The following is a 19519-nucleotide window of genomic DNA, read 5'->3' on the forward strand; positions in this document are numbered from 1 at the left end:
ATTATTGCTTATAATTTTGCGTATTTTTTCTATGATCTTTTTTTGTGATAAATTTTCATATCACGCTACTAGCTTGAGATAGAAAATGATCGTCAGAAACTAAGGGTGCATGTTACTTTGTCAATGTAAACATCAACGACGTCATAGGCAAAATAGCAGATTATCAATGGTCTTTCAAACTCGAGGATTTTTTCTCGTCCACATCTAATCTCAGGGCTTTAGCCCTTCCTTGAGATTGTTGCTGAGAAACACCCTCTCGTTTGAAAAACCAAAAATAATCTATAATTATTTATCATAGGTGTTTATCTACTAGCATGGCTATTGAAATACATTCAGCAAAATGTTGTTCTCATGAAAAACACCTTTTTTTTTTACCAAAAAATGGTAAGATTTAGGGTTACTATAGACAATTATAGTGCTGATGTGACCTTATGATATAAGAGTGATGCTTTAAATTGGAAAATGTTAGGCTTTGCTGTAATCCATTCTTAAACAATTTTATACTCATTTTGTGTACCGGTATTATTCTTTTTTTCAATATTTTTAAAACTGCTTTTTTTAAAGGTTCACCCTATAAATGGCCTCTTACTTTTGTGGTGTAAAATTGTTACGTTTCTGAATGAATGTTGTTGAAATCAGTCATATGAACAAGTGTGGCAGATTTCAGAATTGAAAATCTACAATCAGCAATGAACCTAATAATTTAACAAAAAACAAAGAATAATAATTTCTGTAGGAGAAATGACTTTATGTTGGTGACTGCCTCATGGAAGAGTGTACTTTCATTATAAATTAAAGAGTGGCAGGTGTGAATTAAGGCCTTATGCAGTCACTATAGAATTAAACAGTCTGCGAATTTTGGGTGCTCAAAAAGAATTTCAGCACAATGATGATATCGCTATAATAATAATGATTTATCGCTATTTTGTGTATTTTTCCCTTAATCTCTTTTGTGCTACTTACTTGAGATAGAAAGTTCTCATTAGAAACTAAGGGTGCACGTGACATTGTCAATGTAAACATCAACGACATCATATACAAAATAGCGATAAACAGATTATCGATTGTTTTTCAAACTCATTTGAAAAACCATGGATAATCTGTAAATATTGTCACTTTTGGGATCAATAAAACATTTCTGTTTAATCACTTATATTGTATATTCAAACATTTATCTTCCATGCATTTAAATAATTTTCTGAATTATAAAAGAACTGCTTATAGTCTTCCAAGGTGATTGATGCCTTGGTAACAAAACTTGGGTAATAAGATTGTTAGGTGCAATCCATCTTATCACAGCCACCAGAGATAATATGATCGTCCCTGACGACATCAAAAGATCGATGTCGGATAAAAAACTTAATTCAAATAGTTTGGGGGTGGGGGGTAAAAATCGTTGCAAGTTTTGTTATCCAACATCGATTTTCGGGTTGAAAAATACGGATTCAAGTTCGGCCCTACCATATGTTTGGACTTTTAAACCAAATGAATGCCATCAAATCGTACCGGAAAGCAATTTTTTGGCCGAATGTATTGGGACGAAATTAATCATAGTATCTATGTCCTTCAAACGCTTTATTGATCATGAATTTCGAATGATATGAAACCATATACAGATCAACACAGATTGTTTTGGTCCACACGGCATGGTGGCATTCCAAAAACAAACTATAAAATTTTCTATGAATTGTGTTAATTATTTAATTATTGAAATGAAAACTGAAATATAAATTCAAATACAAATTTGAAGTTGCCGGTATATAGAATTTCTTGAGATAGTAGAGAAATATGACAGTGGTCAACAGACATTGAATAAAAATTCATTTGGGATTGTGTTTTTCTCTCTCTCCACAGTTGGCACAAATGCACTGCCCTGTCATCCCCATACTTTTCAATGGACCACTATTTAGTTTAAAGCTATATATTTTATATGAAACAATGAACTGTTTTATATTCATTTGAGAAAAGAAACAAAAACAATCAAAACCATAAACCCACTATTTACCCATGCCAATAGTGGACGGATGAAAAATGCAGAATCCATACTGACTGTAGTGTTTATAAAATTATAATTTAACAATGCCTTTTTTGATGCATACTAAAAATACACATCACTTTATTCCAATATTTTTTAAAAGTGATGTCCAAGTCAATATACAGAACAAACATACATTGTTGAGGAAAAACAGGACCCATGATACAAAAAGTATACTCTGAAAAGCATATGCCCATATTGGTCAATCAATTTTTCCCAAATTAATTTAAGATGGGGGGTGGGGTCAGTGAAAAATCTATGTGAATTAAGTTTTTTATCCTACATGTACATTGAACTTTTGATGTCGTCCCTTATGTACAACTCATATAAGTCAGCAACTCAGCCTGGGCTAATTAATATGATTGTTATGTGCCATTCATCTTACAGTCAAAATACTAACCAACTGCACCCCAGTCTGGGTTAATAAGATTATTATACCATCCATCTAACGGATGAAGCTCAGGGTCAGGCGTTTCCTCCTGGCAATCTGAAAGCAAACAAGGCAATTCCCAAATTATATTATAATTGTTTAAAATGGTTGATGTTGCTCAATCTTTATATTTTTGTGAATAGTGTTATAAAATTGTAGACTATATTAAGTAGTTACTTAAATAAAGGCATTTCCTATTGAAGCAGCTGATATAACAAATGATTCTACGGACTTGAATGATTTATATTGTTGTGCACAATTAAAAAAGAGAAGAAATTATATATCAAAGATCAGAATCCAGATATAAGAAATTGTCAGTCAGATTTTTCAAGATGCTGTAGATAAATAATTTCTGTATTGGTTACAAATATTTTGCATTTCTATGCTTAATCTGCATTATTACACACCGATTATTTTATTCACCTTAAGTTTCATAACATATCAAGTCAATATTACAAAATATACAAAATGAAGTATAAACTGCTCTACATAAAAATAAGATGTGGTGATGTGGTGAACTAGGTCACCATACGGCTTTCAACCATGAGCAAAATCCATACCCCATACCATAGCAAGTTATAAAAGGTCCTGACATGACAAATGTAAATTAATTCAACAAACAAAACTAACGGACTGATTTATTGGTTTTTTTTTCATGTTTATTGTTTAGATTGAATATAATTGTGCTACAAATAATATTATGCCATCCTGGGCCACTTATTTGGTGTATTTTCTTTTATTCTTCTGTTCCAGTTGATATTAATCTTATCGAAAAACCATAGAATAGCATAAACTCTGTTAGAAAATTAAAATATATTTATAGAATAACTATAATCTTATTCAAATAGAGAAAAATATTCAACGAGTGACCGAACAACACATTAATTCACGAATGCGCGTAGCGCATGAGTTAATTATCAGTGTTGTTCGGTCACGAGTTGAATATTTTTCGATATTTGAATTCTTTGATTAGTTATTCTTTTTATTACATTGGCAAATGGCTTTTTTTAATGAAATTAATGTAGAAAATGTAAGGAACTATATCTTTTTCTACCCATTCACAATTTGTTTTGATCCGATGTTATCAACGTCTTGACAACGCCTATTGTTGTATGACGTCAGAGAGTGAAATAACCACGTTTATTTCACATGTGAAATTATCGGTTTTTATTTGACGGGAAATCAATTTAATTCAATGCTACCAATGTAATAAATCTAGATATTTGTGCAGTTTGGGTTATCTCCCTTGCCCAATAAACCTGATAAGATAAACTCAGGCCAGTAAGGGAGAAACCTTTAACTTCAAGGGGGGTTATGGTTTTTTGTCCGAGTCAGAATTTTTTTTTAGTTTTTTTCGAGGCTATCAATCAATTATTTTTTTCAAAATTTAACACTAAAAGGTATCGGGAAAATCTGGATTCAGAATATTTTTTTTTTTGTCATCTGCTTGACCACAATATATTTTTTTCATCAAATTGGGGATCAGAATATTTTTTTAGGGAAAAAAACCATAACTAGGGTAACATCACAAACACTTTTAAAATAAGGATATTCAATTCTTATTTCCTTCTTCTTCCTTTATAGTACAGGCCTCCCATGGGAGTATTATGATATCGTACTGTTTTATGTACATGTTCGATGTGAGAACACCAAATGTGCGAAATACTTACAGACTACAGTGAAAAATATTATTCAAATGATCCTCCAGTTAATAGTTGCTTATGAAAGTTACTGATGGTTTCCGAATAGCTTGAACTAATGAAGAAAAAGGCGGGAAACTATTTCTTTTCTGTTGCGATCGGATCACAGGCACTTGTCAGTGGCGGATCCAGAGGGGGGCGTAGAGGGCATACGCCCCCCCCCCCCCCCTTTTGCTTGAACTTTTTTTTTTGTAAAATGATGAATCAGACTAGACTTCGTGAACTTTGCCATTTCCCGGCCGTGTATTTAATTTTTATGCGACAATTCTTTACTTATAAAGATATTTTTCGCTCGTATTTACTGTAATATATTATTGATTATGTCAGTCATGTGTTTCGCTACGGTGGAGTTGATCAGTACGTTTGAAACGTCACTCAGTCATTTTGAAATTCAAATTACAGTAACACATTGTTTAGGCAGAGGATGACCAGTATGACGCCTTCAAAGCGACAAAGGATTGAGCAAGAACGTATAGACTTCTATTTCATATTTCCACTCAACAGAAAGTAATACTCTATTACACTCTCATGAAGAGAGCCTCTTGTTTTTTATCGTCATAAAGAAAATGTACAATTTATCGTCATGCACCAAAAATTACCGTTAACGTCATTTGGCAAGATTTTTTACCGTTATTCGTCATGAAGGTACACCCATTACGACCCTCCTAAAAATGAAGATTGAATACTCTAGTTCAGGGAAAGCTTGTTCGCGACCTAGAATTCTGAGTGGGTCAAGCGTTTAATTAAAATTCATGCGAGAATATGCGAGATTTGGATGAACTGGGGGCACAGTCATCATGTACAAATTAATATTCGATGTTAAGGATGCCCGCCGCTTTCCCGTTTACCTGTGAAGTCGTTGAGTGTCATCTGTTTTTTGGTTTATGTTTATGTTAAATAAAGTAAAAAAAAATATTGTGTAGAATTTCGAGACCTATAGTGTTTGAAAATTACGGGAGAAAATTGGGAAAGAAATTTGAAAGAAACTTGAAATTTACCTTGCAAATAACCAAAACGAAATGATAAAGAAGGAACGAGGGCCTACAAGTCCCTGGAAGCTTCCAAGAACTTCGAGGAAGTTTATGTGCAGAAATATCATATTTGGAGATTGAGAATAATTTCCTGATACATGCTGACGTAATGGCATTAATTGCCAAAACAGTATATCATTCAACGGTGACACTACATAATTTATTCTCTTTGGCTTGTGTCGGTCGGATATAGGTTAACAATTTAAACCATATGATTGTCATGTAAAACGGAGCTTTTTGAAAAGTTGTTTCTTGTCATAACACAAAGCTAGTCGATATCATGAATGATATTATGCGAAGTATTCAATAACCTATAACTCTAGCTTCATAAATGTTATGTTTTCAATATTGTATAAATAGTCTGATCGTTTAAAATAGTATATACGTTCCTTGTTCAACCCATAATAAAAAAAGTTCCCATAAAAACAAACAGCTATGTACAGTTCGTCGTATGGAATTAAACTCTTAGCAAAAAAGCCACACCCACTAATAAGCTATACAATGTCTTTACTCGGACTGTTGCATCTTGAACAAATAAGTGAAAAGTCCAGCGCAATGTAGAGCAAAACAGTTTCAACATTCATATATCATTATCATGATCTTGACCTGCATGGATATGCATATAACTTGCAACTGGACGATTAAACAAAACGGTTGTTGATGAATGCATGAAAAACTTTAACCTTAGACAAAACCTGAATTTAACTGTTAAAGAAAAACGAAGTCCATTTAGTAATAAAATACGGGAAAATGAAAATAAAAATTTGCAAAATTTTGTCCTGGATACTGTATTTTGGTCATAAAGAAGCTTCTGTTCCAATTTCCTGAAATTCCATTATGTTTGACAAAGATTTTGATGTAAAACAAAACTTAACCGCAGACTGAACCTAAATGTTGACGCAGCCGGCGTTAACGCTGACGACAAAATCTAGGATCGCCAAGTCTCGCTTTCGCAAAATAAATTTCGCAAGCTTGACAAAAAGAAGGATGTATGTCAAAAGATCTCCTTGCTTTCGATAAGACGACAATCGGTTTTTTTTTTCGGGGGGAGGGGGTGTACTTTTTTCTAAACTAATTGTAATATAACAATATATTTTTCACATTTATTATCATTTTTCTACCTATTAACGTGAATTTTCTGACACAAAAATAAATATACAACAGAACTGTTCACTAAAATTATGTAAACAAATGCCAAACTATATATATGTGTGAAAATTTACTTTCTGAAGATATAAAAAAATATAAAAAGTATCTTTTATTCTGTTTAAGATCTTATAAAATCTCATTGAAATTAGTTAGATATTCTGCATACTATATTACGTATGCTTCACGATAAGACAAGATATGGTGAACGACCCAGATCCCACTCCTTTCAAAATTGTCAATATCTGATGCATTTGAATAAAGCACGATACCTTTATGTAAATTTAATACACGCATGCAATCAGGGCTAGTATTTTGAACATATGTTTTAACGGTAACTGTCAGAACATGATTATAATTATTAAGGGTATATTAATTTTGTCCAACTGTCGCCTGGTGAGATACATAGTTTAAGGTAAAACTTCATGATACCATATGGCCTAGGTGTTGATTGACTTTTATTTTTATGACCTAAGATATGGTAATGAATAGCATTCGTAACTTATTGAATATATCTGCTAAGTGAACTTCACAGCATGAATCTGTCCATTTTTGCGTGAAGGTGACACGCAAAGTCAGGTGACATATCAAACCGTTTCTTTTGTAATTAAGATTAAGTAACATAACAGTCAAAATAGTCTGTTTTAATCTGTCAGTGTAATCAATCACTTTTTATAAATAATCTGATTACAGTAATAACGATGCCGATCTGATAAATCAATAAACCGATAATGCCCCCAGTTCATCAAATCTCGTACCTAATCAGTCGATAACGCAAAATCACGATCGATCTTGCACATGCGCATTGTTTCCCTGAACTAGAGTATTTGTTAAAGACTGAATGGTATGCTATATCTATATATCTATATCCTACCATTATCAAAAGCATAAAAGGTAGCAACATATGTAACTTGAATGCAGTTGACACCAGGGACGATGTCATTAGAATACAAGAACATTTTCATTTATAGAAAAAAAAAGGACTAGTATTTGTTTGACGCTTAAATCAAAAAGTAAATACATCCAAAATTTAAAATATGTACAAACTATGTAATATATAATAATCTTAAGGAAGATGTTAGTGTATAAAATAATATATAATTTTAAGTAAATCAACACTAAGAAGCCAATGATTTTGTTTTGATTGACAATCAAGAGAGATACACAGTTTATTTGTCCTCGATTCAAGAAGACGGTCATCGGAGCATAAGTTGTTCGATTGTTCCTGAGACTACTTTACTATAATAGTAGTCTCAGATTGTAAATAAATTCCACATTGACCTGGACAAGTTTTCCTATTAATTTTACCATTTGTAGCCCGACAAAGGGCTTGTGTTATAATTCAGTAAGAAACATCATCTTCAAGACCTTACAAAGAAAAGTAAGATTAGAATGAACTATGACAATAATGACCGCACAATATAATATTTTTTAGCCACAACTATGTGAAAAAAAGAATAGCCTGAAGTCTTATAACCAAGATAATTAATCTTTTTGCATATTATCATGTGTGCAGAATCATAATGGAGTATAAGTTGGATTTTCCTACTTTTGTGAAGCAAAGGTTAAACTGGTACGGACCTAAGATGTCATATACTTTAAGCCTTAATTTCCGTAATGTATTTACACATATCGTTCCCTTAAATAACGTTGTTTTAAAATAGACATGTTAAAGAAAATACTGTTTTTGTAAATATGGACAGTAGCCTTTTCTACCCTATATACCACTTTGCCTCATATTCTTATTAAGAAAAAATTCACACACCTAATTAAATGGGCATTTAAAAAGTCGGAATGCGAATACATATGTTCAAACTCTTTTAGGTCATTTTTTAGTAGCAACAAACAAAAGAGCTATGTCAATTGGACATGCTTTGATACTATAGCTGCCCTTGAATTTTTACTTGATAACATTTTTGTTCGCTTTGGAGATTCCGTATATCGTCAAGTTATCGGAATTCCAATGGGGACTAACTGTGCACCACTTATTGCGGACCTGTTTTTGTATTGTTATGAGTTACAATTTATGACTAAAATCAGCAAAGACCCATCGAAACAACATCTGATACAAAAATTTAACAATACTTTTAGATATTTGGATGATATATTGGCTCTCAATAATGACGACTTCAGTATGTATACTAAAGAAATTTATCCTGTTGAACTTACTTTAAATAAAGCTAATACTAACAATGACCACTGTCCTTTCCTCGATCTTGATATCTATATCATTAACGGGAAGCTTAATACAAAAATTTATGATAAAAGAGATGATTTTTCATTTCCTATCGTTAATTATCCATTTTTAGATGGTGACGTTCCCTTGTCACCATCTTATGGTGTTTATATATCTCAACTTGTACGATTCGCTCGTGTATGTAACAACGTATTAGATTTTAGCGAGAGAAATTTATGTATTACTGAAAAATTATTACAGCAGGGTTTTCGATATCATAAACTAGTCAAAACATTTACTAAATTTTATCATCGGTATAAGGACATCATTCGTAAATATAACTCAACATGCAGGCATCTTATACGTTCGGGTATTTCACATCCAATCTTTTATGGTAATATTTTTTACAAAGCACAAAAATGTCAGTATTCACCTCATAAGCTAATAAAACCTTTAAACAGACTTATTAAGAAGGGATATAGTTACGATACTGTTATCAGGTCATAAAAGATTGCATATTTTGGCTTTAATATTGATTCACTTATAGGGTCTTTGCATCGGAATTAAACATATTTATTCTAAAACCAGTTGTTGGCATGACACGGGTTATGTTCTTCTCATATATTTTATGATGGTATAATACTAAACCCCTAACAGGAGGGATTGTGCCTGATATTCATATGATGAAGACATAATCTTTCAATCAGTTTAATTGAGGTCTGGAGCTGGCATGTCAGTAACTGCTAGTAGTCTGTTGTTATTTATGTATTATTGTCATTTTGTTTATTTTCTTTTGTTTCCTATTCTAACATCGGACTCGGACTTCACTTAAACTGAGTTTTACTGTGCGTACTGTTGTACGTTTGTTTTTTCTACATTGGCTAGAGGTATAGGGGGAGGGTTGAGATCTCAAAAAACATGTTTAACCCCGCCGCATTTTTGCGCCTGTCCCAAGTCAGGAGCCTCTGGCCTTTGTTAGTCTTGTATCATTTTTAATTTTAGTTTCTTGTGTATAGTTTGGAGTTTAGTATGACGTCCATTATCACTGAACTAGTATACATATTTGTTTAGGGGCCAGCTGAAGGACGCCTCCGGGTGCGGGAGTTTCTCGCTGCATTGAAGACCCATTGGTGGCCTTCGGCTGTTGTCTGCTCTATGGTCGGGTTGTTGTCTCTTTGACACATTCCCCATTTCCATTCTCAATTTTATTTGAACTTTATTTGTATTCACATTGATTTTGTTTTTGATAAATTTAAACCTGAAATAGATACTGCTAATGCCTATACAGTTATGAACACTTATGGTCCCCCTTCCTGTCAATTCTTATATTTTGACACTGCACAAGGTCATGGTTTCTCAGATTATTCGTTGGATGTCACGTAATGATTGCTATTTTAGTCTGGGAAACATGATTTGTTTATTAGTTGTTATTGGCTTTGAACTAGCTTTCAGTAACTGCGAGTTCTCTTAGATCTGTGTGTCTAATTTTGTCCGTTGTTTTTTGTTGTTTTTTTTTGCTTCGTACCAATCTGACCAGTCAAGACCTTTCCAACTGATTTTTACAGTTTGGTTTTATGTTGTGATGTTACACCAGTGTTCCAGGTAAGGGGAGGGTTGAGCGCTTACATTCTTTATGTATACCTATCCCAAGTCAAAAATTTCTGTAATTCAGTGATAGTCGTTGGTAACTTGCCATGTTTTTTTTTTATTATTGTTTAAGCACAAATCATGACTTTTGGTTTTCTCGTTTGTATTGTTTCATATTTTGTCATGTCTTTTATAGCTTATTATACGGTATGAGTTTAATTTTGCTCATTGTTGATGGCTGTGCGTTGACCTAAAGTTGCTTACATCCACGTAATTTGGTCTCTGGTGGATAGTTGTCTCATTGCATTGCAATCATACCTTATTGTAGAACAAATATTAGGATTTATAATCATAACATTTCATGCATTAATTAAGCAGCATGGTTTTAAGAACCCATATTAATCGATTGATTTGATCTGGAAGACGGAGAAGCGACACACAAAAAGCCATACTGATTGATTTGATATGGAAGATGGAGAAAAGACACACCAAATCCCATATTGATTTATTTGATCTGGCAGACGGAGAAGAGACACACCTAAACCCATATTGATTGATTTGATCTGGAAGATGGAGAAGAGACACACCAAAACCCATGTTGATTTATTTGATCTGGAGGACGGAGAAGCGACACACAAAAAGCCATACTGATTGATTTGATCTGTAAGACAAAGAAGAGACACACCTAAACCCATATTGGTTGATTTGATCTGGAAGATGGAGAAGAGACATACCAAAACCATATCGATTGATTTGATCTGGAAGACGGAGAAGCGACACACAAAAAGCCATACTGAATGATTTGATTTTGAAGACGGAGAAGCGACACACAAAAAGTCATATTGATTTATTTGATCTTGAAGATGGAGAAGAGACACACCAAAACTCATATTGATTGATTTGATCTGGAAGATGGAGAAGCGACACACCAAAACCCATATTGATTGATTTGATCTGGAAGATAGAGAAGAGACACATCAAAACCCATATTGATTGATTTGATCTGGAAGACGGAGAAGCGACACACAAAAGCCATACTGATTGATTTGATCTGGAAGACGGAGAAGAGACACACCTAAACCCATATTGGTTGATTTGATCTGGAAGATTGAGAAGCGACACACCAAAATTCATATTGATTGATTTGATCTGGAAGATGGAGAAAAAAATTGAAAACAACACGTTTAACAATTTCTTGCGTCCGAAGCGCTTTTCTGGATTTACCTTCATCAGGAACGCTCAAAGACAAACATTTGAAATCCGAAGATGTATAAGTACCGAGAAGAGACACACCTAAACCCATATTGATTGATTTGATCTGGAAGATTGAGAAGCGACACACCAAAATTCATATTGATTGATTTGATCTGGAAGATGGAGAAGAGACACACCAAAACCCATATTGATTGATTTGATCTGGAAGATTGAGAAGAGACACACAAAAGCCATACTGATTGATTTGATCTGGAAGATGGAGAAGAGACACACCAAAACCCATATTGATTGATTTGATCTGGAAGACGAAGAAGCGACACACCAAAACCCATATTGATTGATTTGATCTGGAAGACGGAGAAGCGACACACCAACACCCATATTGATTGATTTGATCTGGAAGATGGAGAAGAGACACACAAAAGCCATAATGATTGATTTGATCTGGAAGATGGAGAAGAGACATACCAAAACCCATATTGATTGATTTGATCTGGAAGATGGAGAAGCGACACACCAACACCCATATTGATTGATTTGATCTGGAAGACGGAGAAGCGACACACCAACACCCATATTGATTGATTTGATCTGGAAGACGGAGAAGAGACACACCAAAACCCATATTGATTGTTTGATCTGGAAGACGGAGAAGCGACAAAAGGCGATCTTTTTCAATTAGTATGATAGATACGCATAGTTATACTTATAAATGGAAAATTCATAATGAGAATATTTGGATCATCTCTTTTGGTAAAGTTTAGCTTTAAGTATATTAGTAACCAAACTTTAAATTATTCGATGAGAGGACATTCTCTACACATACAGCGATACTTGAAGCTATAGCCAGGATTATGTTAGCTTCTTATCATTTTTCTTGAGCTTGCATGAAGTCTGCTTAATAAGAATAAAAAGGACGTCAAGCAGGCAACAATCAATAAATCAATACGAATAAAAGAGCAAGTAGACTAGAAGAGGTGTACACAATGTCTTATATAGGGATGCTGACTGTCTGTTGAAAAACACGCACCAAATTGACTAAATATTTGTATAAATCAAGTATACTGATGATGCCATTTCAAGGAAATGTTTCTTTATCAGAGTGATTTTTTTTTACAAGACATAATTTCACTCCTTATAAGGTTGGACTTGGTATTATTTTCATGATGTTTTACCACTAATTTTCTCTATATATATAATAGAACAGTATGCTCTTTTTGTAAATGGAAAACATATATTTCAAACTGCGTGCTTGGATGACAACTTGAACATTAATACCGGATCATGGTACATTCAAATTGGTAATGTTATTACTATCACTGGGTATCACCAGCCTAATAGATTAGTATTTCTATATTGGCATGATGTCTTGTACTTTTTGGGATTGTAATCAGTCATTTTATATGTAGTTTAAACAATAACTAAATATTTCAATTATTTTTAATTAAATGTTATGTATTGAATCTATGCATAGTATGCTCTTGGTTATTGTACACGATAGAGATTTTCATATCTTTCCATGACATTGTCTATTATACTTTAATGTTTTTGTGTTTCCACAATAAAAACGAGTATGACTTTATTTTGCTGAATCTAGCATGCAAAGTGTTGTTTGTTGTCAACCCTTAATTATCTAGTTTGGATTATCAAGGGGGAAATTTTGAAAAAGAAAATTATTTCCGAATGGCATTTCCCTCATCCGATTCGGATTTAAGTCAATGATTCAGTCTGTAAACTATATCATCGATATTACACAATGTCAAATTTTTTAATTATTAATAGATTTATGGATTTTTATTTTCGAAAGTAAAACAACAACAAAAAAGACAAAAAGAGGGAAGGAAATAGTAAAGATGTTAAAGCTGATCTCATATTTATTTTTTTTTTAAATTATATTGTAATAATTGACATAATATGACAACGCTAACATACTTCATGAACCCATAACAGGAAATGCAGTATACTTATTCAGTTGAAAAAAAAATCGTATTTTAAGCTTTTAATAAAGAATATAAATCACTTTCGTGTAATAGTTTGTTTGATAACTTACCAACATGGAAAGCCAAGAGAAGTAAGAGCCAGCAAACTAGAGCATCCATCAGCCAAAATCAGAGTTAAACTGGGATGTCAAAAGTACCCTTTCCGCTATTTGTGATTCAGCAAACAGGAACAACACACTTAACTCATCTTATCAAGCTTATAAAACGTTGTCTGTATAAGTATGATGTTGTACATACAAATAAATTGTTATGTTACATCGGCCTATAAAGAGTTTTCAAAAAATCATAAACCAAAAATCTTTCAATGAATAACCAATTAATTAATTTGCGTGCAAGTTTTGTGAAAATTAAGTTTTTTTCTCTCTGTTGTAATTTATTATAAAGCAGATTAACATTTAATGCGTGATGTCTTGCGGATGAAACAGGCGTTAATATATGACTTAATAACTTATTAACTTACACAAATCCTTGAGATATTTTAGAGATTACAAAATAACGGATGTATATTTAATAAAAAAATGGCTTCAATGGCTGTGTCATATCAAATGTAATTATATAAATTAAAAAAAAAATATGTTTTTCCACATATTCATTTATCATATGAAAACAGATGATCTGGTAAAAAAAAACCGCTAAACAAATAAATCTTAATGCTTTGTAAGAGTTCGTACGTAAAACCGCCGCTATGGTTTACTGGTAGCGTGTTCGCCTCGAGTAATGGGGAGGTTTTGATGGTTGTTAGAAAGTCTTCATGGTGAAAGAATTCGTACTTCATTGCAAGCTCCTGTCTTTGACTTTAATGGGTTTTTCATGGGACGAACTGGTTTCTGTTTTTTTTTACAGTGATGAATATTCAAAATCAATGGTCCTTTGTTTGGTCGTATGAATGACAACAAATAGGGGTAACGCATGTTTCTAATTAGCATCAAAATACTCAAATGAGATCATGTTAATGTGTATGTGATTTCACTACTCAAATGATTTTAATCTATAATTCAAAAGGAGAGAATAACCTCTATCATAGTGACAAAATAGAAAATGAAACAAGCTATCACCGTCATCCTTGTTTGAATAGGATTTTCAAACTATGTCGCATATCTCAAATGAATGTCCAACATAATTTATGAACTGGTCTGTGCAAGCACTTTTTCTTGAAAATGCTCGTTCCAAAGACATATGAGACAGTACCAATGCAAATCTAACGGGACACGTGCAAATCTCAGTGATACTGACAAACATTAACTCAAGAAATTAGCATTTAATTGTCAGGAGCGGCCAATATTCTAAATCTATAATCAAACTACATTTTTATCTTGCCTTGATATTTTTTCTGTTGACTAAATATGCAAAGGTTTTCATTGTTTAACAAATTACCCTGGAGAAATAGAATCTTTGCTATTTTTTAATCTGCATATACTAAAATGAACCCAAAACTAAAAAATCAACCATGACAACAACTCATTTAAAACTGAGACTGTAACTGTGATAGTATTTGTCTCTCATTTCAAACTAATGCAAATAAGATAGAAGAGTCATGTTTATGGCTTGCATTTTCAGTGGAAAACAAAACATGTCTCCATTGAATCCGAAAGCTCTCTCGATCTTGTGTTCATATGTTTATCTATTCGACTCATAAAATAAAACGTTAAATTGAGAAGAAGAAAAATCACCATATCAAGCATTTTAACTTGATATCAAACACTTCCTATGACAAACCAAGAGTATCAACTAATCTATAACAAACCAAGCACATAACTTTTAAAAGGTCTAAAACATCTTATAGCAAACCAAAGTGTTCAAATGTCAAACACCTATATAACTAACCAAGCGTATCAACTAAATGTCAAACACGTTCTATATAGCAAACAAAACGTATCTTTAAAATGTCGAAAAACTTCTATATAGCAAACAAAACGTATCTTCAAAATGTCGAACACCTTCTATATAGCAAACCAAGCGTATCTTTTAAATGTCAAACAACTTCTTTAGCAACCAAGCGTATCATTATAATGCAAACTCCTTATATATATCAAAATTAACGCCAAATAACTTCTTTAACAACCAAACGTATTATTATAGTGTCAAACACCTTCTGTATATCAAAATTAACGTATATTTAAAATGTCAAACAACTTCTTTAACAACCAAGCTTATCATCATAATGTCAAACACTTTTTATATAGCAAACCAAGCGTATCTATAAGATGTCAAACAACTTCTATAACAAACAAAACGTCTCATTAAAATGTCAAACAACTTCCTCAACAGCCAAGCGTATCATTATAATACAAACATCTTCTATATATCAAACTTAGCGTATATTTAAAATGTCAAACAACTTCTTTAACAACCAAGCGTATTATTATAATGTCAAACACTTTCTATATAGCAAACCAAGCATATCTTCAAAATGTCAAACACCATCTATATTTATAGCAAACCAAGCGTATCATTATAACGTCAAACACCTTCAATACAAGTTGCTTTTAAAAAAAAAAAAAGTCAATACGCGAACCTTAGAACTTTTTTATGCTAATTATTATTTCAACTGAATTGTAAATTATATCTCAGTATTTTCATTACCATGTGTGTGGAGGATAATATTTTCTTTTTATTGTAAATCAGGACAATTATGGCATGTTGAGAGTGGTGTTAAATATAAAGTAGGGAGATAAGGAATGTTTTAATTTCAATAGTTCATTTCTGGATGGTGTTAGCTTTCATTTTTACCAGTGTGAAAGGTCAAACTACTACCAATGGATGACACTTCTAGGGTGTTTATTGGTAGAGGTAATATTTCAACTAGAATCCCTCAGTAATTTTATATATTTTTCTTTTAAAAATACATATTTCAGAGCAAGTACGATATTTTGTTTCGTAAAATGTGAAAGTTTTATTCCTACCAAATAAGACAAAATCTACTTGCTTACCATTTTATTTTGTGCCGTAAAATCCTGTTCCACCTTAGAAATGGGTTTGGATCCAGCTAATACATTCAATTTGCTGCTTATACATGTATACTTAATATACCTGTCCAAATCCGGAGCCTGTTTTTTTGTTTGCTTATTATCGTGTCTGTTTTTCGGGTTTTTTTGGTATAAAGATATTGCAATTGATTTATATCTTGTACAACACTGGTCAATTTGATGTCATTTAGCTCGCCTTGCTAAGACTCAACATTCAACGCCATGTTTATTGAAAAGTCCCTCCGATTGGCAAGCATAGTTTACCAAATATTATATAATCATATCAGTCGCAGGATAGTTCGATTATTATGAAATGCGGTTCCTTAAATTAACATACGTAATAAATCTCAAAACTTTACACTGTTTTTGCCAACTTATGTTTGTTGCCTATAATTCAGAAATTTAACAGTGTTCTGTGATTTTTTGCTTAAAGTTAACTTTTTAAGCATGGGTCCCTTTTCAAAAGTCTCCCAACTACTACCTCATATGTGAACTTAAGTATAGGGGAAATTTTGTTCGCTATGTTAAAGAAATCTTCTACTTGCTCTATTTTGCATGTGAAGACCATAAAACCGTCATCTCTATATTGACAGTGTAATTTGATGCTTTCTTTCTATTTGAACTTATCTAAGATATTTATTAATAGGACAGACAGATGCAGATATGTGTATGATGTTGAAAATATACCACCTATGGAGGGGGCGCTCCTATAACTTGTTTGTATAACTTTCCATTAAACTCAAACTTATTGTTTCTTGGAATAAATTAAACAAATGCAGTTTAATCTTTTTTGTTGAGAATCTTTAAAGGATATTCTTTTGTGTCAATTAATTCTTCTGCATTGATAACTGTTTCTTTTAAATTATCAATGATCATATTTGTGTACATTTACGTTTCATCATAGGCAATAAGAATGCATTCCCTTTTTACCTCGTGTGTTTTATTAATGAAATCTTTTGTATCTTGAACTTAAAAGTTATGCATCTACAAAAATGGTTTTATATTAGATCATTTAATCTCTCAATGCGTCTCGTGGTAAAGTTACACTTATTGTTGTAAGGAACATTAATTAATGTCTCCTACTAGTTGACCATTACTCAATGCCTCATTAATTATTTCTAGATGAATTTAATGAATTTTTGAAAGACTGAGGCACATATGTGTCCATGTTTTGAATCATTATTATTCTTTAAGAATTATACGTATGGGAATCTATTTCTATTTTTTTCTATATAGATTATCAACTATATCTTTTATTACCATATAGCATATAAGTGAGGTTAAGCGATCTGTGTAAAGTTCTTCATTGCCAAGTTTTAGATATCTTAAATGGTCCGTATGGAGGTGCTCTTAATTGCAGGAAGCTAATACAGATAAGAAATATAAATGTTCCGAATGAACAATAATTAGGAAGAGACTTTATACTAACCTCGGTAGCCGGTCGATTGCGCGCGCATATATAAATCTATTTATATCTGGGATATTCCCGAAAATGTAAAACAATTTTTATACGGATAGGTTTCAATTCCGGATCACACCGTATTTGCTTAGAAGAGTATTGTAGCATCAACTAGTAGTATTTATTGTCGATAATACATATATAATTAATCTAAATTAAATTTGAATTTAACAGTCTGATTTATCAGTGATTTGATGGGTATATTTTTAGTGTGTGTGTGTGGTGGGGGGTGGGGAATACTGTTCCTGTAAACATATTTTTTGTTGTTACTAACTGTTTGTATTGCAATTTTTACTTAGTTAATTTATCTTTTATCTATAATGTTATTCTTTTTTTTGTTTGTTAATTGTTTTCCAAGATGTTACATTGGATACCCTGCATTTTCAGTAACATATGAAAAAATCGCTGAAATACTCCTTCCTAAATTATTGAAAACTATCATTCTGCATTAACACTAATGTCTTGGTGTTACTTAGGTACACCCATTCGGGCAAACACCCTAAAGGTGTATCTAATATAAACATCTTGTTTAGCAGGTCTACAGTACATATTCATATCTAAAATACCTGTGTCGGTATACTATAGAAACATGCACTTTACTTTTATAAATCTGGTATATCTGATTTGTTTTTCTTCTTCTTGTGTTCACAACGTTAACATTATCATATAATTTGTTTGTTTTCCATTTAGTGTAACATAATTTAATTTATTTTATACATTCTACTTCTTGAGTATTACACATATGAAATGTTCCTATTTGTATTAGGAAACGGATGAATATAAGTTAACAGCTAGTTTCCTAGTCTTATTAATTATTCAATTGTATTAATATATGTAAATAATTTAACTTGAATTTAGTTAATCAAATATGATAACACCAAAAATATGAGGAGGGAAACTGATTTTCTGAATTGTCTTACAATATTTTTCTAAGAAGAATTAACAGAAGCTTATCTGAATAACAGATTTAAGTTATCTGACCGACATAAATGTTATCATAACTATTGTATTGGTGAATATCAATATATTCTATTGCACTCATGTCCATTGCTGAATACCTTTAAAGCCTTGGAGTGAGAATTCAGTCTCCTTTTTGTAATTTGAAACACTGCTTTTTTTAAATTTTGGTGGTTTGGTCTTTCCAATAGATTATCATTACTAGTGTGCAATCACTAGTCAATAAATGTTAATTTGTGTGTTTGCATATTCCATGTTGTTCAGTCAATGTCAACTAAGTAAGGAAATCAACTGTCCTATTTGCTTTTTCACTGTCATGACAAATTTTGAAGTACATTAAAGTACATATAAATGGTGCAACTAGAACTGAGTACAAAACCTGGCCACTCCATCTTTATCCATTTAGGTTAACAACATAATATTGTTACTTTGACTTAAAGGTGTTTTGTTTTGTAAACCCAATGTTCTTCTTCTCCCATTACAATTTCTAATAGCTGAATTGAATAACTGTATATATTTTAAGTACTTCAGGCTCGTAACTGTACCAAATATACCATTGAGTCTAAAAAATTGCTGTGTGAAGATCAATATTATATCAATCATGATAGTGTACACTTTTGCAATATTCCCTCTTCAAATAGCTGCCATCATATCATGCTGTGCTTAGCTTAGCCTTTATTTCTATAAGAAGCAATTGAATTAGCAACTTTCTTCTTTGAGGGATTCATTAAGATGTCTTGAAATATTCAATGATTTTCAGGATATGTTGACCATTTTTAAAATATAGTCTGTTCAAAAGGCTCATAAATCAAACAAA

The 19519-nt window shown here is 32.2% G+C and overlaps 1 protein-coding gene across 1 annotated transcript in view; it reads right to left on the reverse strand.

The window, feature by feature from the left end:
* Positions 1-13482, reverse strand: part of LOC127734067 (dual oxidase 2-like) — a 66111-nt gene extending 52629 nt beyond the window's left edge. Inside the window, exons 1-2 of the mRNA XM_052243693.1 lie at positions 13371-13482; positions 2436-2522 (exon numbers count right to left, since the gene is read on the reverse strand). Of these exons, the coding sequence (XP_052099653.1) occupies positions 2436-2522; positions 13371-13419 (136 nt within the window). The 5' untranslated portion in view covers positions 13420-13482. The remainder of the gene's footprint in view (positions 1-2435; positions 2523-13370) is intronic.
* Between the last annotated feature and the right edge of the window lie 6037 nt (positions 13483-19519).

Source organism: Mytilus californianus, unplaced genomic scaffold (genome assembly GCF_021869535.1).
Source record: "Mytilus californianus isolate M0D057914Y unplaced genomic scaffold, xbMytCali1.0.p SCAF_3, whole genome shotgun sequence".
Lineage (NCBI taxonomy): Eukaryota > Metazoa > Mollusca > Bivalvia > Mytilida > Mytilidae > Mytilus > Mytilus californianus.